At 39.4% G+C, this 26772-nt stretch overlaps 1 protein-coding gene across 1 annotated transcript in view; it reads left to right on the forward strand.

The window, feature by feature from the left end:
- Positions 1–24912, forward strand: part of EIF3H (eukaryotic translation initiation factor 3 subunit H) — a 97249-nt gene extending 72337 nt beyond the window's left edge. Inside the window, exons 3-8 of the mRNA XM_075415656.1 lie at positions 7540–7707; positions 9214–9313; positions 10716–10865; positions 19327–19447; positions 22030–22162; positions 24650–24912. Coding sequence (XP_075271771.1) covers positions 7540–7707; positions 9214–9313; positions 10716–10865; positions 19327–19447; positions 22030–22162; positions 24650–24747 — 770 coding nt within the window. The 3' untranslated portion in view covers positions 24748–24912. The remainder of the gene's footprint in view (positions 1–7539; positions 7708–9213; positions 9314–10715; positions 10866–19326; positions 19448–22029; positions 22163–24649) is intronic.
- The last annotated feature ends 1860 nt before the right edge of the window (positions 24913–26772 follow it).

The following is a 26772-nucleotide window of genomic DNA, read 5'->3' on the forward strand; positions in this document are numbered from 1 at the left end:
GAAAATAGTAAGATTATATTGCTTGATTTCAGCTTTGATTTCAACTTTAATTTCAAGATGCTAGTTTAAAATAGATTTCTGAATTAAAAAACACTTTTAGAAGACTGAAGTGTTTTAATATTTCTGGAAGATAGTATTATAATGCTTTTATCCTTTGAAATAGCGTTGCATACATTAAATGACAATTTCGCAAGTCATCTTGACAGTCCTGCCCATCTTCCTTAGACTATTCTTGAGGCTTGGGTGTATTTGGGTAATAACAGTACAAGTTTCTGCTGTCTTGAGTTGTGTAGGAAATTGTGTGGTCAGTGAGATTTATTTGTTTTTTCCAAAGGTTTATCTGAGCAGTTGCTCATGTGTTAATAAAAGTATACGATAGCTTGATTGATTTGATTGCCTCCTGATTCAGTGGTTTTATGCGTGTAGACCAGAGCCCCAAGCTTGCTGTCAGAACAGACTGGGCGAGTGCCAGCACATGTGGAGGAAGTGGTGTGCTTCCATTAGCTGCGTTCCTGTTGTCCCATCACGCACATCCCTGCACTCCCCGTACCCTTGCTTTACTCCTTTTCTCTGAAGACTTGTCCACTATTCTCACCAGTGACAGGGGCTACCCATTCTTACCTTGCCCTGCTTTGGTAGACGGTGCACCCTTGTGCTGGCCCGTGTCGTGGAGCCACCTTCGTAAAGCAAGGTAGTGATGGTGTTCAAAAAAAGATGTAGATATGGCACTTCAGGACATGGTTTAGCAGACATGGTGGTGATGGGCTGACAATTGGACTTGATGATCTTGGAGGTCCAACCTTTACGGTTCTGTGGGCAGCCACTGCCTGCACCGGCGTGGTGTTCCTCTGCCCATGCGGCCAAGCCTCTGGTCATTGACTGGTGGAGGCTGCGCATGGGCAACTGCTGTCTCAACTGGGAATAAATAACAGCCTGGAGATACATGCTCACATCTTGGGTAAGTATCTCCAGACAGAAGCACTCCAAATATGTTGTTTTATTATGTTCCTATTACCTTTCACTGCTCACCTACTGATAGTGATACCTCCTCTGGGTGTGCCATACTCTTTCTGTAGAGCACAATTAATATCACATAGTGCTGTAGTAAAACTAACATTGAATTGTGATCAAGGTTAAAAATAAATGAGTTCATTGAGCATACAAAATGAATAGTTACTTTAGAGTTTTCCCTCTTCTGTTTCTACCCTTCTTTCTCATAAAATGAATGACTTTATGCTGTAAGAAAGCATTAACACATTAGCAAAGCCTCCGTTGCTCTAATGAGCATTTACTTGCGGAAGATTGTTGGGCTTACTCTTACTAGAGCAGTAGCATCAGTGGCTTAAATGGAGGTGATTGCTACAGGTTTGCTTTCAATTTATCCCCTAGTCTGTGAAGAAAACGCAGATTTGTAAAGTGTGCTTGTTCGAAAGCATGCAGTTTTTCCACCACAGTTGCTGACTTACTAAACTATAACAATTCCCTAAGAAAAATTTAATCCACTTTGGAAAAATTGTTCTGCCCTTCTTTTTTCATCCTTGAAGTTAGCAATTAAAATGGAGTTGAATTAAGTCTTTTGAATCACTTTTGGTTTTGTGGTCTTATGATTGACTATGACTCTTGGAGTTTTGCCTGTTTTCAGGTGATTTTTTTCCCATCCAGCTACTCACAGGCCCTGGTCTGCTTAGCTTCCAAGTTTAGAGGAGATCAGGTGCTTTCAGCCCAGTATAGCGAAAGTGCATAAAATAGAGTACTGTTTTGTAACCCTGACTTGATATTTCAGAGAAGGAAATTAATATTATTGAGGAAGGCAATATTTACTTTTAATTTTTTTTCTCCCTGAATAGCAGAATTGTTGAGTTACTGAGCTTGTGCATTTGTCTTGGGAGAAATGGGAGGGGGGGCTGGCTATAGATAAAAATCTGCAAATATATACATGTGTGTATATTGCACACTTAAGCTGAAGAAATATGTTTCAGTAGTATCTAAAGGCTTTTTCAGGTAAAAAATTGCCTTTGCCAGAATTAACTGTGCATTCTTGTTTCTCTTTCCCCATCCTTTTTATGTGCATTTTTTTAACCAGAATAAGCTGGTTGTGGTACTAATTATATTTGTATCTTCACAACTGGAGTTGTTATCAATAGTTGCAGTCATTGTGATTCATAGTTTTTTAGACAATTAATTGAGAATGTGTGTGTGGAGGGAAACGAATTAATCTGTTGTCTCCATAATTCTCTGTGCTTAATTAAATTAAATAAATCAATTTTCCTTCTTTTCAAATGCATACGCTGGTTCCTGCTATCTTGGTCTAGTCATTGAAGATACTGTCTGAAGCATACATGTGGTTTGGCAAAGCTTGATATGTATAGAAAAAGCTGATTTTTTTGTGCTGCTGAAAAGTACCATGTAGCGTATAGCACTTGTTCAGTACGCATTCTACTACATGGTAGCAGCTCAAAAGAGACAAACTATTGCCTTAAAAATACTGTCCACATTAGTAGTGGTGCTATAAAAGGAATATTTTAGCTGTTTTTCAACATAGTTTGACCAGAATAACCAAAATTTGCCATGTTCGTGTTTCCCACTAAATTCAGGGGAGTGTTCTTGCAGAGGCTGGGTGCTGTTGCTTCTGATGAACTGTTGTGTCCTTTGGAAGGTATGCCCAGTCTTGAGGAAGTTTTAATTAGTGACAACGCTAAGTTTTAGTTCATCTGTCTTCTGGATGCCCAGGCTTCTGCGAGGAAACGATACTCATCCTCAGATACTCCAGAGAGCCTCTCTGAGGAGGCTGTTGTGGGTGGGGGAGCAGTGAAGGTCTGCCTTATTCTGCAGTCAGCGACCTGCCCTCGTGAAGACGCGTGACTTCTGCGGTTTGGGTTTGTAGCTGAAGGACAAATCTGTGAAATGTGAGTTAAGACAAGCACTTAATGGAGAAATCCCAACTGAAAGCCGTGCAGTGGTCGGTAGCACAGAGTTGGTTGTTACCTCCCATGGTAGTGCTGCCTGTGTCCAGTGTACGCCACAGTGAGCTGGGTGAGCAGCGGCGTAAAACCAGTCTATGGCGCGCAATACTGGGCACAAAGTTGTTCTGCTTCGGAGGGGCTGGGCTTTTTAGGAGACGTGTTGGGTGCCACTCTTAAAACCACATTTCTTAAGGTGTATCAACTTAAAACATGCTTTGGAAATTAAAGCCTTGAGGATCTGAAGTGCCATCAAATGTATTGCCTCCAGGCCATCTTTGATCAGGGTTTCACGTCATCGTGTTTACCAGCAGTCTGAATGTGGCCAGGCTGAAATGCGTCTCATCTGATGGTAACGATAACTATTTAAGCACTAAATTTCAGCAACACGTACATTGGTATGTGACCTCCTGAGACCTGAAATTTAATGAACTGTTTATAAAGAAATCAAAATAATACAGTTTTAGTGATAAATAAGCTTGCATCATGTATCAGGTTGCTACAAGAACACTTGTTCGGAAGCATTTTAGAAATAAGCTGTTATTTCAGGAAGGATGTGAATTTGCCAGTTGTTTGTAAACTCTGGTGTCTTAGATTTTTTTGCATTTTGAAATCACCACGTGGACCTTTTTTTCTTTTTTTCAGTGCCTCATTTGATTTGGCTTTTTCTTAAATCAAGTTTAAGTAGCGAAATTACTGGCTGAGGATACTTTAAGGTATTTAGAGAACATGGCTGAGATGTGCCAGTGTTGAATGGATCATCACATTAGTATTCAGTTCTTGGAGTTGTGTCTGATTTATTACATAATTTTGGGTATGTTATTTTCTTATTGGCAAAGTAGGAGATGTACCTCCTATATTTAAAGCACAGATAAAATTTCTAATGTTGTCAGTACTTTTTAGAACAGGAAAAAGTGTTTATGTTACTTTGGTACTTTCTTCAATATTTCTTCAAGTTTTTTAAATCTTAGTTTGATTCAGGGGAAAAAACTACCCACCAGACTACTGTAGTAGGGTTTACTGTTTTCAGTCAAGGGATTTTGTTAGTACATACTCACACAAGTCAGTTATATTCAGGCAAAGCACCCATACTGTATAGTTTTTCACTTTTTCTGCTTCAGACAAATTATAGTAACACTTCTGGCTGCATTTATCTCCCAGTTTGTTTGTGAGCTAACAAAAAAATTGCCCTTTTAGCGGAAGGAGACTTCTTTTTAATAATAGCAAAAGAGAATCTTCTATTCAGAGAAAATCCACTCCCAAGAGGAGCTCAGGAGATGCGTGATGGCTCAGGAGACAGAGGCTGTGCATTCCCAATGCAAGAAGCATCCTGAGAAGTGCAAGCATGTTGGCTTTCCTCCTGATAAGGACACTCCTGACTAAATAATTTGCTTAAAAATATGGGTACACTGTTTAAACACGGGGGAGAGGGTAGAAGCATCCTGGTCTGGCCGTTCCCCTGCTCTTTTCCTTGCTCCCCTCAGTTCTGGGCACTCTCAGACTTCAGGTGGCACCTTTGCAGTGTGACTTGGGAAGGACTGTGACTTGAAACGGCCAACTCCTTGTTAGAAGTAGTGCGCGACAGTCCCAAGTCCTAGCAGACTGAGGACAGGGTAGAAGGAGAGAGCTCTTGCCCAGTCTGTGCTGAGCTTCTGGGTAAAAAGACGATGTTTTCTAGATTGGACAAAAGATGTAAAGAAACAGTGGTAACAGTATCAACAAAAGTGACTTGGGGGCTGTTATCCATTTGTGCAAGTTGGCAGCTTGTTGGAGCTATCTAGCTACTAATACGTGTTATAAAATATATGTGTTTGGTTAAAAGAGTTTCCATTTCTCCCTGGTGAGGACTGCATCATGTTTTAATTTCTGCAGTTGTTTTCCCAAGGCAGAGATGTTAGCTATTGATGCTTTATTGGTTCTTTGAGACTTTTCCGCTGTTGCCTTCATTATCATCTAAGTGCTAACAGTCATGAGAGGAGGAATTGCTGACTTGGAATCTGGATGGTTTTCAGTGAGCCCTTTTTCTTCTAGACAATATCACTTACACTTGCGTTCTGTTACATGTTACTGGTTATGCTGTGTTTAAGTAAACAAGTAGTCCTGGAACTTGGTTACCAGTTACCTCTCAGGTGAACACTTTTAAGAGTACAACATACCTTTATTCAGGTTTGTAAAAGATCTGGATGCTTTTTTATGGTATTCCCTCTCTTTAACATTACACCTCTTAAGCGAGAAGTTATCCGAATGGGTCAACCACATGATTTCGTAGGAATCTATGTATAAAGTATCTTTTTCCCATCATTGTGTGACCACCTCTGCTTTGAGAGAGTCCTCAATTACAAGAGAATTGCCACTGCAAGGAGCACTCTAGCTCAGCTGTCTAAAAGTCCACATTTAACTTCATTCTCAAAAAATGTTTTATCTCTTTCGGCTGCTTTTGAAAATTCCTTTCTAGTTTTTTATTTTCATGACTTCATTTGGCAAGAAAGGATCTAACCATTATTTCACATCTGAGCATGCTGTAGCATGTCCTGTCAAAGGCAAATCTTACTTGTTTTCCGCACAGATACGTCTTTGAAAAGCTTCCATTAACAAAAATAGTTTATTCTAGCTGCACTTAATAAATGGGTCATATGCTTTTTCAATTCAAAATTGTGGTCACAGAAAGAGTCTTTTAGTTTGTTCTGGGGGAGGTGAGATGTCTGTGTTCTTTGTGTTTTAGTTGTAAAATTTAGAAACGCAACGTCTTCACCTCCAGGAAAAAACAACCAGTTTAAGGACTGAGCTTCTTTGACGAGCTACATCTTGGCTTTGCTTTTGCCTGAAAGGCTGAGATGCTACCTGCTGAAGCGTCGGGGCTGCTGTGTGAGGGCCGTGCTTGAAACTGGCCGGTACCTCTGCAAGTCATGTAGTGAAAGTGGGATTCACGCTCATTTTGATCTGGCGAGGGGAAGGTTTTTCAAACTGGCTTGGATATGGTCGTTTGATCAGTTCTACGTAGCTGTCTCTCCTGGGGCATGTGGTGGCATCGTTAGATTTGCCCTGGTTTGGAGACAGCCAAATGGCGCAGGCCATGCCTTTGCTTGCAGCCTGTTAGGGGGTGTTGGGCTGCAGCCTGGATGCTTCTTCTGTGTCAGTTTTGGGGTGCTGTATTATCCCGGTGTGCTGGCTGAAACACAACTTGCAAGTCATTTAGATTAAGATATTACGAAATAGAATGCAAGCACCCACATGTGCTGATGGAAGAAGTCTGCAAGAGCTTATGTAAGTGTACATAGATTACTTTAAAAATGCAGCTAGTAAGATATGGCAATGTAATGAAAAGGGCCAGCAGACTGCAGTTTGTGCTGTAAGGGTGATAAGCTGGAAAAACATTTGTCCAATCTTGAAAAATGGCTCCTCGTATCTTTAAAGAATATGGTTGGATTTTTTTGTTTTCCTCTCGAAAGGATATGAAATGAGATCTGAAAACGCAGCACATTCTGTCTTCTAATTAATGTTCCTTTCTTTTATAATGGATATCATATTTTCATCTACACAAGAAGCTTGAAAAATTAACAAAAATGAATGCATAGGAGGGTTTTTTTTTAATCTTTGTAAATTTTGCATCTGCAGACAGAACTTAAGGAGTGCGTAGTGTTGTTGCATTTGATTTCCCATCAGCTGACTGCGAGCATTGGTTGATCCGATAATCACACTGAAATCTGTTTCGTTAAATTTAACCAGCAGGCAGTGTCTGCCTGTTTAAAAGGTCTGAGAAGTGGTAAGGTGTGTTGATCTGCTCAAATGGGGTTATGTTAAACATTCCTGAATAGAATTCTGTTCCATCTGGGCAATCTGTTTGAATGAAGCATTTGGTAGAAACGGGATTTATGTGTTGGTACAATGAAACATTACAGCTGTTGGTGTAGAAAGTCTGACAAAAAATGTACTCTACTGTCTAAGGTAACTTACTGTATATAAATATGTGTATGTATTATGTGTAATATATACATACATGCATAGTTATGCATTTGTATATGTCTAAAAAGAAGAAACAGTGTTGAGAAATTGAAGATAAATGCAATCAAAACTATCTGACTGCTATAGCTGGTCCCCCAAACATTTTACATTTTGAAAATGACATAAGTAGCTTATCTTCTATACTTACACTTATTAAATAATTCTCCTTTTGATTCCCAAAGTTATCTAATTCCTGACAGTATTTAAACTGAAATAACCATATTTCTTTGTTACCAAATAATGAAATGTTACGGCTTAATGAAACCCAGTATCAGATTATTTTTTATGAATGAGCAAGGTAACACACACTGTAAATGATGTGTAACAGTTTGTTGATCACTTCGCCAATTAACTGCAGCTGAATAAAGTCTGCTTACTCAGGTTAGTCTTACACTCATTCTCTGAGGAAGCTCTGGATTTGAATGAAGACGATCCAGCAGTGAATAAACAAAATTCCATGCAGTTGCAAAAATGAAAATAAAATAAAATACAGTTACTCATTTAATATCAAGCTCTCTCTTGAAATAGTACAGATTGTGTAAGTTGACTTTTTAAACATGCTCTTTATTTAATCTAGTTCAGTACCAGATGGAGATGATGCGAAGCCTTCGCCACGTAAACATTGATCATCTTCACGTTGGCTGGTACCAGTCCACGTACTATGGCTCTTTTGTCACTCGTGCCCTCCTGGACTCCCAGTTCAGTTACCAGCACGCAATTGAGGAGTCTGTAGTTCTCATTTACGGTTAGTATGAGGTTTCCTTTATTATTCTTTTCCCCTCTTAATATTATTACTACTATTTTTGTATTCTGTCTTTTGCCTGTAAGAGTAGCCTGGCAGGCCTTTTCGAGTAAATACCAACCCTGTGTCTACGGCAGCCTCAGCAGCAGCGAAGTCTAGACAGGGTTTCCTTCTTTCTGTTTATTTTTCTTGCTATCAGAGCCCTGATGTGTACGTTTTGGAATGCTGGAGTAGCTGCTTCATTTTTATTCCTTCATCTCCCCTCCCTCGTGGAAGGGGCTGGTGGAACCCGACCAGATGTCTAACAAACCCCGCTTGCTAGCATGTCTGGCTCTGTACGTGACTGACCAATCGTCGCACGAATTGCCAAGTTTTTTTTCTGCCTCTGACAGAAGCATACAAAACCTGGACTGTTTCTTAGCACAAAGATTTTTTTCTTTTCTGCCTATTTAATGGTGTTTCCTCAAGCTCTCCAGACCAGATGTTCTGTGCTGTATCAGAACCGTAGGCAATTTAACAGCTTTATAGCCTCCCCCTCCCCAAACACTCACAGTTTGCCATATCTGGCAGACTTGCATATAGTTTCCAGCTGAGAAGTAAATGTAACGTCCTGAGTATCTGTCAGAAAAAATACTAATGAATACGATCAATCTTATGAGCTGCCCCAAAATTGTTTCAGTATGTTAACAATTGGATTACAGTAAAGAACAAGTTGTTAAAGTATACTTATATTGGCTGGAAACATTGCATCATCAGACCTTGATGAATTTTCCACTTGTTTCAGTCTATTTTGGTTTTTATTTTATCACCGATTGCTAAAAGTTTTACTGTGTTAAGTTTCAGACAACATGAATGTTAACACAGCTTTTATTCTCATGTTGGCATGCTTCAGCCGTTATCATGCAGCAAGTGTTAAGCTTCTTTGTCCTAGGAATGTAACAGTTTGTTTAGAAAATTTCCCCCTAAATTCAGTTGAGTAAGTCAGGGCAAAACTAATCTTTTTATACACCAGTTACATTGTTACGCACAAAGCAGCGGGGCAACTTGATCCGAATTAGCTTATTGCTACTCTAAAATTAGGAATGTTTTTGTACAAAATGTGGTTTAATGAATGTTCTAATTTACTGCATAACAACTGGAGGGAAAAATTTTTTATTTAAGTGAGGTAGCTCTTACCTAAGTTCTATGGTTAGGTCATATGAAATAAAAGAAAAAATGTGAATTGGACCTTTAATGGGGAAATAATGTTGTGAGTAGAATGAGTCTAGATCCCCCCACGTTCTCCAAGTTAAATTTATTAATTAGCTTCACTGTATATAGTTGGATGTATTTTACATTTTGGTACAATAGGTTTACTTCCACTATAGTGTCTTCTCTGTCTTGGTTGTCTTAATTTTTTTAGTAAGTCTGCTTAGTTATTTTCCTCCTGTTTACATCATTCAGATATTAAAAAAAAAAAAAGGCAATCTGGGGTTAGCAGTAATGCTCTTCCTCCATTGTTAATTGTAGATCCCATTAAGACTGCCCAAGGGTCTTTGTCACTAAAGGCATATAGGCTGACTCCCAAACTGATGGAAGTGTGCAAAGAAAAAGACTTCTCTCCAGAAGCGTAAGTAACTTAAAAGAATGTTTTCTTATAGATTTTGCTGGATTATTTGGGAGGCAGAAGGGTACACGGGATGATGAAATACTGTATTTTAAAATTGCAGGTAATAGTGTCTGCTGGTGAAACTGGATGTGTATGGGTAGTGATAGATGTGTACTGGTACAGTGGGCTGAGAAGGCGTGAAACTCCGCATCTAAAGAAGGGCTGAAGTGGTGGAACTCGAACTGATTTTGGAGGTGGTCAACAGGCTCGCTGGCTGCAAGGACCATGGTGCTGGGAACAGAGTCAAAAACTTAAAAAAAGAAATGGAGAAGGGGAAATAGCTGGTCTGTCATTAAGCTCTTTTTTTTCCAGAAGGAAAATTGAACAGGTATTCTGGAATAGCAGTTCTTCTGTGTTTATTCCAAATTAACTCCCCCGTGTGGACACAATCTTCTAGAGTAAAGTAGGATAATTAGTGTGTTGCAAAAGATGAGCCGCTTGTAATAGATGTAGGCCTTAGCTGTCATCTTTTTTCTCAGACAGCTTGGTGTTCAACGGCAAAAGCTCAAGCGCTTGTTAAACTTTCTTCGTTGAGGAAAACCAAAATCATTTCATTGCTTGGTGTCTAAACATAACTTTTCCATGATGAACAAACAAATCTGTGCTTAGTCAAAAAAAAAAAAAAAAGAATAAAAAAAGGAAGAAAAACAAAAAAAAAGGCAAAAAGCAGAAGTTTTTTATTCCAAAATCCAGTATGCATACAAAGCAGTTACAGATCTGTTTCCTTAGAAACTTAGATCATGCCTTTATGTCCAGATTTTATGAAAGATATTACTGTCTACTTTATTATAAAGCAATAACAACAGTTTTTATGTGCATATTGTAAAAAAAATATACACTGAAAAATTATATTTTAATATCCACTATGGAAATCATATATTCCAGAACACACTATTTTGTCGATCTAATTTTTGGTCAGTAAATTATTCTGATATTGGGAAAATTGTTTTTCATTGTAGTAGTTAGGATTTTAAAGGTATTTCAGTGTCATGTGGTAACTAACTGTTCACTTCTATTTAAGAATCCCTGATGGCAGGGAGATCAGTAAAATACTTTGGAAGGGGCAGAGTTAATCCTTTCAGTGCAGTCTTTTGCTGGAGGCTTTTTCGTGTAAGTAATGTAATAGCAAGCAGAATGGCTGCTTGACTTCTGAGAGTTTTTCCTAGAGCAGCTTTTGCTAGGTAAACGTGAGGTTTTGCCATGCAAATGCTCTCTTACCAAAACTTGACTCTTGTTTGTTTGTGGAACTGTGAAAAACCAAGAGTTTTTACAAAACTGCCGATTGTTGTGGAGCAACAATTCAACCAAAAGAACAAGCGAATTACTGCTTATATTAATATATATTTTTAAACTTTTTTCACAGCTTGAAAAAAGCAAACATAGCTTATGAAAACATGTTTGAAGAAGTGCCCATTGTAATTAAGAATTCATACCTGATCAATGTGATGTTGTGGGAACTGGAAAAGAAATCCGCAGTAGCCGATAGACATGAATTGCTCAGTCTGGCTAGCAGGTAAGTACTTGTTACAATAATGGTTGTATTTTTATTCGCTTTCCCAAACCACAGTTTAACACCTTGGGTGAAATCCCAGTCTCATTACAGTCCATGGAAGCTTTGCCTTGACTTTTAATGGGGTTAAGACTTTACCCTTCATGTTCTTTTGCTGAAGGAAAAACTGCATGGTAAAACTACAGCATTACATTCAAGGACTAAATTCAGCCTCTAATCCATATATACCTGTACTGCTTAAAGTGTATAATCTTTTCAGTAGTGTATTTTTCTTCAGGAAAATACTGGCATTCAAAAAGTTCGGGCAAATAGGTCTGGAAATAAAAGTGGGTTTTGTTAAATATTCCTTAAGTAATTCTATAAATTATTTTAATAAAAAATAAATTGCATTTCTTCTACTTTGGTAGCAATGAAAATAAGATAATAAAGCTTTTATCTGAGAAACTGGCAAAAATGCTCAGACTGATTGTCATACCAGTCAGCCTTCATGATGTCAGAAATCATTTAAGAGTTCTAGAATGATCTTCTCATAACTTTATCTAAGAATAACTTTTTAGTCTTGTAGCACTTTGCCCTGAAAATACATTTATGATAAGAACACAGGCATGATCTCTAGCAGTATGATCAGAAATCTGGTGGTGCTTAAATCTTACACAACACAGTACAGTTAATTGGATTATTATTGGGGCCGAACAAAATAACCAGATGCAACAAGATACTGCATCATTTTGTGTATGCAGAAACTGGGATGGATTCACTAATATGTTTTTGGGGTGTAACACTTTCTTTTTACGCCAAGGTATTGTCTGCCAAGATTCTGATCCCCTCTGACAACCAAGTTAGCTGAATACTAGCGGCCTCTTTTCCTTTTTTCCGCTCCCCCTATCATGTAAGGCTGTTGTTAATGGATCCGTATTGCTCGTGGTGCATATGTCGCCTGAGTTAGCAGAAATTTTCCACTCTAGTTCCTTTACTTAAGCTTATGTGGATGTATTGAGGGATCTGATAGCTTTTAGAGAAATTGGTCAAGAGAGAACAGGTATAGGGTTGAACTGTGCCAGGGAATTTACAAAGGTCGCAAGAGATACTTAGTCAATCATTTTGTCCAGGAAAGTTGTAACTTTGCACCTTGGACTTAACAAAGTGAAGAATTTTTGCCATGATGTTCAGTCTGCTTGACTTTGCAGGCTTTCTGTCAGGCTTTTTCCTTGGTCAAAGATCACGAAGCTTTTGCCATCTGAGGAGAGAGTGTGCACTGGGTGTAGGAGACGACAGTGATTCCTTATGAGCTCTACCACTGTACTGTGAAAAGGAGGACACAGCAGGTTTCCAGGTGACCTGACAACATTGCCCTTGATTGTCCCTGTGGGTTTGCTCCCGTAAAAAGGCTTGGGATTACCCAGCACCCTGGATCCTAGCACAGGCTGCTGCTGATCACGCAATACAATTCTGGAAATGGAAATTCATTTGAACAAATCACAAACAACAGTTGAAGTTTTTCATCAGCTTTGCATCTTACGTAGTAACTGGTCTGTACCACTGCCCTTACTCAAGATAAAAGCTAAGAAATGGTACAAATTAATTTCCTTTCTGGAATGATGGTATTAATAGTCTGGTGCAAGACAGGCTTTTGTGTTGGTTGTCGTGTCAGTAAACACGATGAGAAGTGAACAAGAAAAGCACGAGCCCAAAAGAAAAAAGAAACTTCATCATTTGTGTTTAAGAAAAAAAGGGATAACTTTTTTCTTAGTGAATCAAAGTTTCTTTTCCATGGATGTTTTCTTGGAGCAGTGCAGCGCTGTTCTTGACGATGACACAGGTGGCACTGGATTCTTGATAAAACGTGGTTGAAAGTGCCTTTTCAATTAGATGTGTTTCTTTGAACTTACCCAGTTACTGTCCTATATACTGGCAGCAATTTCTTGAGCTTATTGAAGTCCAGAATTTCCCACTAATGGGGAACTAATTCAACAGATTCATCAGCTTTCAGAGGTATTTCTGAATGATATCTCCTGAACTGACTTTGCTGACAGCGTTCTTCTGGCTTGCCCGGTCTGTTTGACGAATTTAAGGTGCTTAGTTTGGTTTGAAGGAGAGAAAGTTTTGGAAATTACCCCAGTGGGTTTATTTGGAGGTTTTTGTGTATGTCTTGTTTTTTTAATATTTGATAGCTTTGCCGTGCAGGTTACTTTCAGCGATATCTTACATGGCTATAATTCAGCAGCTGGCAAATTAAAGTATTTTAAAGCTCATTTATTCAAGTTAGGATGACTTATACTGCCTGCTGAAATATTTAACTAGTTTTTACTTGAATTCAGCTATGAAGATTTCTCTGTCAAAGAATATATTGCCTGAAGTAGGGGAGTTCAAACCCCCGTTATTGTGGAGTTTTATTTTCGCTTTGCATTTCCTTATTTTTGTCTTTGAATAGTTGTGGCTAAAACACTTCAGATATCAGCTTTTAATTTTGATGTGTATCCGCCTCGCTTAACTTTGCTGTTGTAGAATTAGTTGGCAGTAACTTTAAGGCTACCTTTTTTTTTTTTTTTAAGGGTTTGGGGTTGGTTGGGCTTTTTGGGTTTTTTTGGGGGAGTTTTTTTGGGTGGTTTTTTTTTTTGTTTTTGGTCCTTTGGGAGCATCTCTGAACCTTTTTTAATCTTCTGAAGCAATGGTTTTGGCAATGAAATTATTTACCCATAGTTCGTCTCCTCCAGAGAGTTTGTTTCATCAAGCTTCTCACATGTTCAGCCACCCACCTTGTCTGAGTTTGAAGCTGTACCTGTTTTAGGTGCTTTGTCTGCACCTTAATATCTTTCTCCTTTTGAAGTACATTTGTTACATTTGCGATAATTGTATGGAGTAGTTTACTCTTTTGGGCAAAAATTTGTGTTTCTGTGAAATCTGAATTGACTGGAATATTCGAGGGAAAGAAGTTGAAGGCAGACTAGCACAAGGCTAGCAAGTAATAGCAAGCAAAGACCTTTCGCTCAAACTGTTATCCTCCTGCTACCCTTAAGGACCAAAATGTCTTGAAGACCTTGGAGTACTGCCAGTCTTTTGATAGAGACTCAAGAATTAAAATCCTGTCAGATAATGTTCCAGATCTTCAGAGAAATAATTACAACCAACTTTCCCATTCTCATCCATCTCTTCCCTATTCTATTGATGATCTAGTTTAAATTAAAAAAAGCTTTTTTGTGGTCTAGCTCCATAATAGGGTTGTTCTATAATATCTCAATTTGTCTCAAGCAATTTTTCTAATAATGTGCGTCAGTAGAAGCAAACATGTGCTGAACATTTACTGCAGTAACATCTACTTGGCAGCTATATTTTTCAAACATCAGATGCAGTATTTTTGCAGAAGTGACATAAGAGGGGGTTACTTGGGCTTTTGAAAACAATATTAACCTTTATACATTGTGCTGCTTATTCAGAAATCTCAGTGTGCTTAGCGGATTATTAAGATAATTATGAAAATCTCTAATTTGCAGATGGGGGAAGCTGACACAGAGAGGGTAAATGTGTTGCCCAAAGGCACACATCAAAGTCGGAGTAGAAGAGGGAATAGAGCTCCCAACTCCTGACTTACATATCTCGTTCAAACAAAATCCTCTTATAAAGAGCACAGGTTGAACTCGGGCTGAAATGCTGAGGTGTAAACAAGTTCTGCTAAGCGGTGGGAACGCTCCTTAGAAATATTTAATCAAAAAGATGTGCTTTGCCCAGCACTACCTCTGTAATCCACCCAAAGCTGTTCCTACCAGGAGGAGAAACGCTGCACAGGGTGACACCTTTCCCAAAAACAGTGGCTCTGACAGGGGCCTCGGCAGAGCTGGTGGAAAGTGGGAAAGCGGGGCAGCCGAGACAGTGTTTGCTTACGCTCCCTCCTGCTGCTTCCTGTTCTCAGCTGCCTTAGCCAGGATGCAAGCGAAATAAAATGAAACAAATGAGCGGGTCCATTTACGGCGATTGCAGGCTAGTTTAGGGGACCATCTTTTTTGGACACCCGCAGCTTCAGAATCGTTACACCCCAAAATGAAGTGCCTGTGCGGAGCGCAACGGTCCGGGTCTCGGAGGCTGGGCTCTGCTGCTGCTCCTCTCCTGGGCCAGCGCGGACTGGTGAGCGGCTCCCGAAGCGCAAGCTGAGGCCCACAGGCTGCAGGATAAAACTAACGAGCAGGGCGTGAGGAGCTGAGGACGGCGTGAATTGCTGCCGCCCTTTGAAGCTTTGGTGTCTGACTCCAGGCTGCGTTTTGGGCATATCGGACCTTTGGCGAGTGTGTGTCTGGAGTCCTTTCCTGACTGAAGATGCTGAAGTAAACGTGGGCTTCATGTGTAGTTCCCCATTACGAATCCCACAGAAGCGGAGCCAGTTTGAGGTTCCAGCCCCAGCTGCTTGCATCATTCCTTCCCGCTACCCCCGTTTCATCTCTGCACCCTTCACACCCTCAAAGATTTTTATTCCCTCATCTGTTTCAGAATATGGTTGTACAAATAGCTTTGTGGAATAGTCTCGTGGAAAAAGGCAGGCTCCCACTCTTCCCTTCCAGCCTTTCCCTCAGTCTTCCTAAAAAAAAAAAAAAAAGGGCGCAAAAAAAACCCAACCAAAAAAACCAAACCCCATCAGGGGATGTTTTTGCATTTACAGTAGACTATTTCACTGAAAGGGTTTGAAGTGTGCCCACGCAAACAGCTGAATCCATACAGCTGAGAGCGCTGTGATCCTTGGGCAAAGTCGGGGGGAGAGGCGGGAAGATGCCGATGCTGGAACCTCTCAAACTGGCTTTGCCAGCAACAGCAAACTGCACCTTTGCTCTCCTTAAAATATGTCTGCAAAGGGAGGCTCTGGTGGTGCAAGCATTCCCCTCGGGAAGAGGGAGGCTTGCGTTCGGGTCTCTGAGCCAGATCCGTACCCTAACAAGGATGCCCTTGTGCAGTGAGTGGTCCGCGAGTTTGGTTAATGTATGGTTCTTGCTTGCTGCTTCTGTGGCTGCTAGACCATAACATGGCCAAATGCAAGGCTTACCAGCGGGAAGAACAAGACAGAAAGGACCATGACTGTTATCTGCGGATTAGGCTGCTCTGTTCACAGGTCTCTACTTCTCGCCCTCAGAATTATTTGACCTGTGTATTTGGTGATTGTTAAACAAGGAATCAGAAGTAATGAATGTGTCAAGGACTTGATTTCATATCTGCCCTTTTGGGTGACGGATCATACCCTATCAGATATAAGGCTGTTACAACAAAAGTGCACAGCATGAGAGACTGCTTTGCAGGCTATACTTTCTAGTCTGTTTTTTTTCTAAACAGACTTTGACAGTTTCCCTTGGACAGTTGCTATGTGTTTGTACTTTTTTTGGCATTTTTGATTATGTCATCCAAGCTACACAAGTAAGTCTCAGATGATAAATTTTTGGAGGCTTTACAGCTCGTTCACTACAGGTGAGTGATCCTAATAACAATTCTGGTGAAGGAATGCTCTCACATCTGATTATTTCTTCATTAGATGTGTAAGAATGCACATGACAGATTTTTTTGACTGCAGGAGAAGCTCTATTCTTCTTTTTTTCCACTTTTATTATCTATATTTCTCCCCTAAAAAGAACACAGTCCCCATGCGTGGACTTTCTTATGCTTAGTATGATAGCAATTCTGCAGCTGATATTTTTCTGCCATGAGGATTCACCGATACCTGAGCTGTGGTGGTCTCCTGGTGCTGTCTTAAGGTGGAGCTATGTCTTTTACATCAATTCAACAGCGTGCTCGGATCATCACCTCTCAGTGATCTCAGACCTGACTTCTTTCAGATGAAACTAAACTGTAAATAGGCTTTAGGAGGATACCTACTGTGCCTCAGCCACTAATGGGGTTTCACATCACTGGACCATGTCAGAACTAGTGATAGGAAACGCCCCTGAAACACACGTAGTGTGGACCTTGGTTTCTCAGCGCCAGCTGTTTTGTTTTATAGATCTGTTCCTGTTGGTCTACACTACTCCCTAATCTAAATGTAAACTCAATTTAATTGACTCTTTTGCTGAATCAGCTGACTGAAAACGCCGTTTCTTTATTACCATTGCCCTCAGGGTAACAACAAATGCAAGTGCTGATCTCCACGTTGTCTACATTTCACTGTCAGAGAGCCTTGTAGGAAAGTGAGTCTTGATGGGTGTGTGAGCAGCATTTCCTGGCACCCCTTTTTTTTCAATTTTGTTTCCCCTCTATTGTTTTAGTTGCATTGGTGTGTAGGGGGCATTTAGGTACCTAGCAGTGAGGGATCTGCTGAAGGGGAATACACAAGGTAAGGAGGTGCCTAAGAGAGCCTTTGGGCTAAGTAAGTGTATGAGGAGTCTTATGGGCTGGAGCAATGCGATTTAACTGCCTAAATCTCACCAGAATAAACTTCAGCTGAATAAAACTTGCTTAAACATTATATATAGATATTTTTACAAATTGCGTCCTATTGGGTCTTTCAGGTTTTTTTAAGAGACAGAGCAAAAAAGGGTATCAACCACATGAGAACTGAGGAAAAAGCTGGTCCTGTATTTGCAGCATACTTATCACTTCATGTCTCAGTCCACATCTGTTTAAGTTATCTGTTTTTAGCTTTTTGTTTCCCTGGCAATGAGCGCAAACACTATATTACTGCAACTTCTAACAATAACTCTCTGTTTCTGTATTCTGCTGTACTAAGCTGGTCCCAGAGAGATTCACATAAAATCGTTCTTTGTAACCAGCCTATATTTCATGTGGACACTATCTGTAAAATAATTATGTATTCCTGATGTCCACATACCCTACAAGGCTATTAGTGTGTACCTACATAAGCATTTTTGATAATATCCAGTTCTAACAGTAACTCTGTATAGTATAAACTCTATAAAAAACTGAAAATATGCACACCCCTAGCCATGGCAATATTCCACAGTTCTAAATATCATGTGCTTGAAATGTTCAACCGAAAAAAACCCAAGAAGTTTAAAAATAATTATTATAGTGGCGCCTTTCTTGCTGTGTAGCTGAAGTCCTCCTCACCATATGCCCCTGTATGCAACTGAGACTTAAAACTGTGACTTGTAAATAAATTGTGGTCTGAAGTTACTGATTCAGCCTTTTGTTCAGTGAGCAGGCAGCTCAGCTAGTGAAATGGCTGTCTTGGTACTTGGAGATAAGGGTGTCTTGAGCTACATTCTCAGCAGGTATCCTCTAGTGCCTCAGTACGTTACCAGCTTCTGTCTCCAGCTAGGAGTTCTGTGGATTTGGGGAATAATTTGCACTTAAAAAGGGATGTGCATAGTATTGCATGTGTGGTTCCCTTTTCGCTTTATGCCTGTCTCTTCCAGTTAGTCTCCCTAGTCCATAGGCTGTAGGGTGATCGGGGCCCATTGTAAAAGGCAGAAAGAATCTCAGATAACCTGGAGAAGCAGTGACTGAAGGATATGATTCTGACATAGAAGTGCACCAAAGTCTTTATTTGAAAGAAACTCTCATGAATAGTAGTGGACTTCACTTGAGGAGCAGAAAGATGGAGTTTAGCTTTTTGAGTCATTGGTCTTTAGCCAGGTAGGACTGGGTAAGGCTTAGCTCAGAGCCAACAAACTAGCTTCTGATCAAAGGGATCAAGAGAGAGCAGTAAGTATCCTTGTTTTACTGCACTACCCTGTAAACACAATTTAGGATGAATACTGTCTCCATGGGCACCAACCTAAAAACTTCCAAAACTTTAACTTGGAAGCTATACCTGAAGTTGAACGTTCCTGCAAAATACTGAATCCATTGCTAAAAATGGTTACAATAAAAGTTGTTTAACAGACTGCATTTGTCTGGCCAACGCAGTAGATTGCATAGCTGGAACTGGACGCGCCCAGCCTAGCTGCTTCCATGTTGCCGATGGTATGGAATGTGGAGCTGGCTGAACTGGACGCAACACTCCCTCTCACCAGCTAAGATCAAGCGATGTCTGGTGAACTTCCAGGCGTGGTTTGATAGACTAGTTAATGAGATGGAATTCTGAAGAATATTTAACTATCTCTGCAGAGGGATAGTTAAATATTCGTGAAAAAGCTAGCAGTAACTTGAAACCAAACTCTTTGAACACATCTGCTGTAACATTGTTCAGGGTTGCTTGTCACAAAAGCCTCAGACTGTTTCTTTTAAATGCTTGACCTGTATCTGTAATATCAGTAGATTCATGCAAGGCATTGTTTTTTCGTAACTATGAGGTTCCCTGCAAAGACCAAAACACTTATATATGGTATTTGCAATGTGGCAAAGATGTGAAAGGAGGAGATGCCGTGTAAAGTATTGTCAAATAAATATATGAACAAAGATAACAAAGAACTTAAAAGTTTACAATCTGTGCCAGTGGTGCAGAATGCTGGTCAAGTGACTTGAAATGAATTTTAGATTTTAAATCTTTTTTTTAAATAAATTCAGTATTTCATAAATGTTTCTTGTATTTCAGTAATCACCTAGGGAAGAGTCTGCAGCTGCTGATGGACAGAGTGGATGAGATGAGCCAAGACATTGTTAAATACAATACCTACCTGAGGAATGTAAGCAAACAGCAGCAGCAGAAACACCAGGTTGGTAACGTGGAAAGCCTGAATGAGAGGGCTTTTTTCCACAAAACATGGTTTTGGTGGTGTTATCTAAGACAGATGAATTTGCATCTAAGCAAGATAAAATTCTTACAGAAACTTATCCATTAAGTAGATTTATAAAATGTGCTAGTCAGTGAGGAATTATCAAATGGATTCAATTGTGCTGATACGTAGTGTAGACTGGTCTTTCTTTGCTATTTTATGTGTTTGTTAGTGATTTATGATAAACCAATCGTTGATAAATACACTGTGGACACAGGGATTAGAGATTTAGTAAATGAAATGAAAGAGCTGAAACTACAAGTGAATTGTTCCAAAACAAACCGTGTTTTAATACCATCGCATGTAGTCATGCATCTAGAGATAAAGAAGCATAGTCCGTATGTAATAGACAGCGAACTGTTCTCTGATCAGATGACATTGTAGTCATGTTTTGTATCAGTAGATAGTGATACTGGTCAGGTGATGTTGACTTTTAATTCCTGATGCCAAAGGGCCTCTCATAATCCAAAATAGTCTGACTAGAGAATACAGAGTATGGAGTCCGGCTCTAGGTGGCTGTGCTTGAGCAGAGGGGTTGGACAAGGTGACCTCCAGACGTCCCTGCCACCCTCAACCGTTCTGTGATTTGGAGACAGTATTGCTTTATTTGCTGTTGCTGCATTTGTTGAAGCAGTACTGTGTCTAATTATAGAAGCATGCTAGTAAATTGGAAAAAAGCACTATAAGAATGATTTAAAAGCCTGGAAAGCAGGTCTTAGTGAACACAGTTCTCTTCACGTGATAAATTAAGTTAATGAGTGACTTGCTTACTCAAGAAGTACCTGCATGAAAAATAAATCTGAACTCTTTAATCTAGCAGACAGAGATATGACAAGATTCAGTATCGGCCAACTGAAAATGGACCAGGCTATTTTAAAGATAAAGTATTGCAGCTATTGCTACACAAAGTAGATAATTATTAAAAAGAGCACCTGTGTTTCATGTGAAATGCTTCATCACTGACTATTTTAAAATCAAAATTGGCTTTTATCACTTAAGTGTAGCTTCTAGGGAAGCCGCACATGATCAGTGGTCTCTCCTGGCTTTGTAGTTCCTGAGGACATAGAAAGCTTCATGCATGTTATCTTCAGAAAGCTTTTTTTGCTTTGCTGCCTAATTTGAATAGAAAGATGGCATCCACTTCAAAGGTTTTTGTTAATAATGAGGGGATCTTTTTATTTTGAAAAGCAGAGCAAAGTAGGTTCCATGGTGTCTCACTTCATTTCTTTACTAACTATAGCTGCTTTAGTAGTGGCTCATGGCAGCATAGTTAGTGGTCTTAACTTTATTTTTAAAATGGAGCAACTGTGATTAAGAGCAAGCCGTTTCAATAGAGAATAATAGGCAGACTGCTGAGAAGTGAGTGGGGTAATGCACAGAAAGAAGAAACTACATGCAATTCACATACAAATATGGGCATTTAAGATTTTATTTTTAACGTTGTCCAAAAACATGTATTTGTCAGTACTACTGGAAAAAAAATTACTTCATTTGAATATGCCACCAAGCATGAACTGTTTTCAAGACTCTTGTGTGCAGATACATTTAAGTAAGTGAGAGAAAACATCCTGTACTCTTTGGCCTGTTAGTTTTAAAGATTTTTTTTTTTTTTTTTGTGTTGAATGTAAGGGCTTTGATAGACAAACCCTACAACTAATTTCTGGCTGTGACATACAGTACGAAATCTCACATATGTGTGTCTGAATGTATGCACTTCTGCAAGAACAAATGTTTATCCAGTAGCTGAAGAAATGGTCTGCCTTGATTTTTATAAAGTTCGAGTAATCTACATGTCAAAGGGAAGCACTGAAAACAAATCTGTGTTGTTGTTTTTTTTTTATTTTTAATAGCAGAATAATTTCTATGAACTGCTACTCTAGTTTATCCTCTGGTAACCCACAAAGAAATACCCTCAGAGTGGCAGAACATCTAAATAACTGGAATGGAATAATGAACCATTATGCTTTGTTTCAGCTGCCACTTTGTTCTCAGTTTAAAGTTAATATTGTTTGGCTTAAAATACCTTGTTCAATCAAGTTCTCTTTGCCTTTCACATTAATATTATTTTGACCTTTAACTTCTATAAAATTGAGTATTTCTGCTGTAACTATTTGAGGTAATGGCTTCTCATACCCACATGTTACAAGCGTGTTTTCTTTTTTTTGAGTGGGGAAATGGAGGACTTTATTTATCTTGCTGTATTCTTTCCATCAGATACAGTATTTGTGTCTATGAAAAAATGTTTATAATTAACCCTACCACCTCAGTACTACATATTTCCTAGTGCCTCACTCATTTTATGATGCCAGCTTGGGGGGGGGGGGCAGGGGGGAGATGCTTGTTACCATTGAATTGAAATAAAATGTGAATTGCATTTGCATTATTTGAAATAAACTGGATTGCACTGAGTAACTATAATTCATAAAACATATTTGCTGGTTAGGTAAAGAGCATCTGAAAAGAAAAATTTTTTGCTGCTTTGGAAGTCCTGTTGCATTCTGTTTCTGTTGCTTTATTTTCAGTACCAGCAGAGACGTCAGCAAGAAAATATGCAGCGTCAAAGCCGAGGAGAAGCCCCTCTTCCTGAGGAGGACATCAATAAACTCTTTAAACCACCACAGCCGCCTCCAAGAATGGAGTCACTCCTTATTGCAGGTAACGTTCCTAGCACCCTCTTCAACTCGTCTTTTCATATATGAATGTTAGCTTGGGAAGAAGTGCAGTTGTTGCCTTAGAAATCATCTTAATTTTTGGTTACCTTTGCTGTTATGGTGTGATATTTTGGCATTGGTAGTATTCCAAATACTGCCTCTCATTTGGTCCAAGGCAGTGGTTTCAACCTGTGACCTACAGCCCTAATATCTGAAGTAGTGGGAAAAAAGGAAGGTAGCTGAGAAAAACAACCTTATTACTAATAGGCAGTCCATGCCTCTGTTAGAAAGTGAGCTTCCACACAGAATTTGAAACTATCTAGGTAAGTAACAGAGCCATGTGACCCATGCAGATCGGAACATGTGTAATTTTTTGAAAACAAGCCACTGTGTTTAACCCAAATGGCTGCATAAAGCTTTAAACTTGATGTATGGAGACTTTCTGTCTTTATTTCTTATTTTGCCATGGTACCTAGCTCTTCGTCATTCATCTGTGCCTCCTGGGTTGGTGGGACGGGGCAGGAGCTGCAGCCAGACCCTCTTCATGGCTCCGTTCTGAGCGGGTGAAATGGGATTTTAAAGGAGAGCCGGGGAAATGCCCCACGGGGCAGGCTTTCTGCACGAATGGGTGCAGTGACCACTGCAGTCGGTAAGCTGCTCGCTGCACTCATCCCCCAGGCCCTCTGCTGACTCCCAGTGTTCGGGGGCTGTCCAGACAAGAGGCAGCAGTAAGCTGGGTGGGCTGGAACCACTGGGTCAGAGCAGAGCAGTTGTCTGCAGCCCTCAGTTACCAGTAACATCCCTAGCTGTTGAACTGGTGGTTGCAGCAGCTGAGAAGATTTTGCTTTTAATTTCACACAGAATCAGGATAATTTCTTTGTTTTCTATGGCCAGAGTTTTAGGGAAAATAACCCTATCTTCCTGCACCCCAAGGTGAATGAAAATGGGAATAGGAGTAAAGCATTAGTGTAGCTCCCGCCCTCCCCAGTTTCTTCAATTTACTGGTATGCTGCAGTACGTAGCCACAGGTTGGTACAGAAGTCAGTGCCTGTCCTGTGCCTTCTGGGAGGGTAAAAATATCTGGGACCTTACAGTGGCAACTGATTGCAGAAAACCTAGATGCCCTTCTAAGTAATCTAATTTGGCAAATGTCATGAGAAAGCAAATTGTTTAACTACAGCGGGCTTTTTGGATTGGTTAGACATGACCTTGTTTTGTAGTGAGAGAAAATTAAACCAGTCCTGGTAATTTAGTGTACAAAAAAGAGTACTTTGACATTTTAAAAAGTGTTTAAATTTAAGTTTTAAATTTTGGAGTGACCAAGAGATTATTATTTTAATATTATTACTGTTTTACACTGGTAGTAAGTGCTGCTTTTAGAAGGAATAATGTTCTTGGTTTATTATTCCTTCCAGAGTCTTTCAAAAAACCTGTTGTTTTGATAGTTTTTACCAGTTAATGAATCCTAGCAGAATTATAGTATTTAAACATTCAGCTTTAACATAGCTTAAAAATGCAACAGAAGTGTGTATGTGTGTACATGCGTGTGTTTTGTGAAAGTGATGGCTTAGGATGAATCATGTCTTATAAGAGGAGTAATTGAAAACTATTATACTTAAAGGAAAAAACAGTTTTCAGCCAAAGCACTCTCTTTGTTTGTTCTTTTACCATAGTCAGGGGAAGAATTGAAAGCATCCACTTCAACTTAGATGAAGTAAAGTTTGTGGATAAAGAATAAAACTTAGCTCTTTTGTCTCTAGGGCGTTTAAAAGCTTTTCAGATAGAGCATTAAACTGAGAGTTTACTGGCCTTCTAAACAGTCTTAATTTTGATTAAACTGGCTTCATATTTTGCTATTTCTAGCTAACAAGGGAAATAACTTGTAGCAGTACGTGTATAAAAATGTTTTGATGGGCACGTTTGATTTGTAAAGCACTGACAAGTCTTCGTACCCTGATGATTTTTGAAATAGCTAATAAAGTGAAATATTAGGTGGAAAAAAAGGCCAGCAAAGTGTCAAACAGGAGTACCACAATTTTCTATCTGCTACAGAAAAATATTTGTTACAAATATTTCAATAGGGACAGCAGAAGCATAAGAACAAAACTGAAAATCAGTCTTTTAGTATTTTTAGAGCAACTAAATTGCACAATTAATGTGATTAAGCTTCCAGTACAGCAACAAGCATTGTTTATTCTTTTTATTGTCATTTGTCTTTTCAGGAATTCTATTTAATAGAATTGTAGGAAAAGGAAGGATTTTTTTGAGCATACCAGTTTACCTATTCTGCTAATTGAGTTTCTTCTTCTTCCCTGACTTACTTGGGACTACTGAAAATGTAAAATTCTCAAGTGTAGAGTGGTTGTTTTGGTTGCTTCTCTGTATAAATCCTGAAAGATTCATGCACATTTGGCTTTTTAAAAATGATATTCTAGGATGTCTTTCTGAATTTCAAAACTGACAAGGGTTTACTCTTCTTTCCTATTGACAGGTCAAATTAATACCTACTGCCAGAATATTAAGGAGTTCAACGCACAGAACCTGGGCAAGCTGTTCATGGCTCAGGCTCTCCAAGATTACAGCAACTGAAGAAACGTTGCTGTAGCCCTCAACAGGAGACGTTATTTACAGTTTTATACTGTTCATGATCCTCTTGAAAATTTAGTATATTAGGAAAAGAGTCTTGTAAAACGGAATTACTTTGGTTTGTGTCAAATTCTCCTGTAAGAAAAATAAAGGCAAATTTTAACGATATTTTAGTATTTCCTTATTTGTTGGCCCTATTGGGCTGGAATTTTCTGTGGTCACTCAGGTTTTCTAAATGTTTGGCAGTTATTCATGTTTAGTCATAGCAAATAATACAGGCTGTATTTAACTTGGAATCTGAAATAAAAGCAAATTATTACAAATGTTCAATATAGCTGACTTCACCGAAGAAATTTAAGAATTCCCAGTTTTGGTTGAGAACTTGCAACCATACTGTGCTAGTCACTTGGAGCAGTTGCTCATCTTTATTTCAGTCTGTTTGGACAGTCTGGTGCAATGGGGACCTTCCATGTCACAAATATTTCACAGGTTTCGCATTCGGAACATACACCGCTAGTGTTAGGCAGAGACTGATCCCCACCATACCGTGCCAAGCTGTGTTCCCTTTTGCTCTTGCCGCCACCAGCTGGAGTGAAATCCAGTGATGCTGCTGAAGTCTTTGACAGAAACTCTAGAAGTAGCTAACCTGGAGCAGCTAGTATGGTGTAAGTGGATGCCATACCTGCTCTGCATTACCTTTGCCATCTGGATGCTTTTATTCTTGAACTTGGGGCTACTTAGCTTTTTAGCAAGAATGTTAATTTAAAGGTTTAATACGTGGCAACTCACACATGTTACTGTCATTTCTATCTTTTTTTTCTTGTTCTTTCTTGCATGTTGCTGTGTGATGAGTTCTGAGAGCCTGAAATGGCTGAAGGAGTGTGGTTTGGTCTTCTAAAATAAATAACATCCTCTAAATATGGAGCTAGTGTGGAATATTTCAGCCTCTAAGGTGAATGTTTTAGAAAGTCAGAAGTCTGAAAACTGGGGCTTAGACTAAGAACTTATTCTTTTTCAGTCTAAACTATAGTGATTGCAGTATTTATGTAAATATGGATGCAAATTTTGTTCAGCCCTCACATACCTGGCAAATTGCCAGTCTGATCTTCTGCCTTGGAAACTTTGGGCACCTTTGTGTTCGCTTTCATACAGTGAACTTCTCTGAAATGAAAAACCAGTTAAGTATCCCGCTACAGTGCCACATGATTGAGTTTCGTTTCCTATACAACTAATATCAAACCATGTTAATTTTCTAGTTTTCTGAAGGACCTAAATAACCACCAGGGAGCAGAAGTAGGAACAGATAATGAGACTAAGATGAGACGTTTGAGATAGAAAAAAGGATATTCTGGATAACTGGGAATAGAAGACTGACTCTGTAGTGACTGTGTATAGAAGGAGGCAGCAGTAACATTATACATACTAGAAGGTCTGCGAAGGAGGTGCTAGCAAAATAAATACTTGGGATAGGTTAAAAACAAGCTGTGTGTTTTGAATTAGTTCTTTAAGATGGAGGGTGTAAATGCAAGAAAGAGGGCAGTAATCTGCTACTGTGGTGGAGTTTAACAAGAGCGGTGAATTTTGTATAGCTAGACTGAATGTGCTAAATGCCAGTTGAAGTCCATGAAGAAAGATGGAAGACTTCAGTAGAGATTTGTGTCTTCTACAGGTGTGGATATGAGTCAGACAGAGGAACGAAAACAAAAGGAGGTGTAAGTAGACTTTGAAGATGATTTGACTTTCTGTTCAGAATCACACTCTGGTCTTCTGTCATGGTGGCAATAGTTAGAAGAAGCTTCCCTGAGCGAGGCGGGTGGAGTCAGTTGAAGCTGTTGGTCTATAAATGAGAATCAATGGCGGTGGAGATCAGGAATTAAAAGGGATGGGGCTGTGTCTCCATGCTGGGTTCGGTGTGAGCTTTCACCACTATCTCTGTATTCCTGGAACTTTGCTTTTACATGTTATCTTCCTCATGTGAGCGATCTGGCAACTTATTCACTGTAAGACATGTCCTTTCCATTTCTAATT

The sequence above is a fragment of the Opisthocomus hoazin genome, chromosome 3 (assembly GCF_030867145.1).
Source record: "Opisthocomus hoazin isolate bOpiHoa1 chromosome 3, bOpiHoa1.hap1, whole genome shotgun sequence".
NCBI classification, from domain to species: domain Eukaryota; kingdom Metazoa; phylum Chordata; class Aves; order Opisthocomiformes; family Opisthocomidae; genus Opisthocomus; species Opisthocomus hoazin.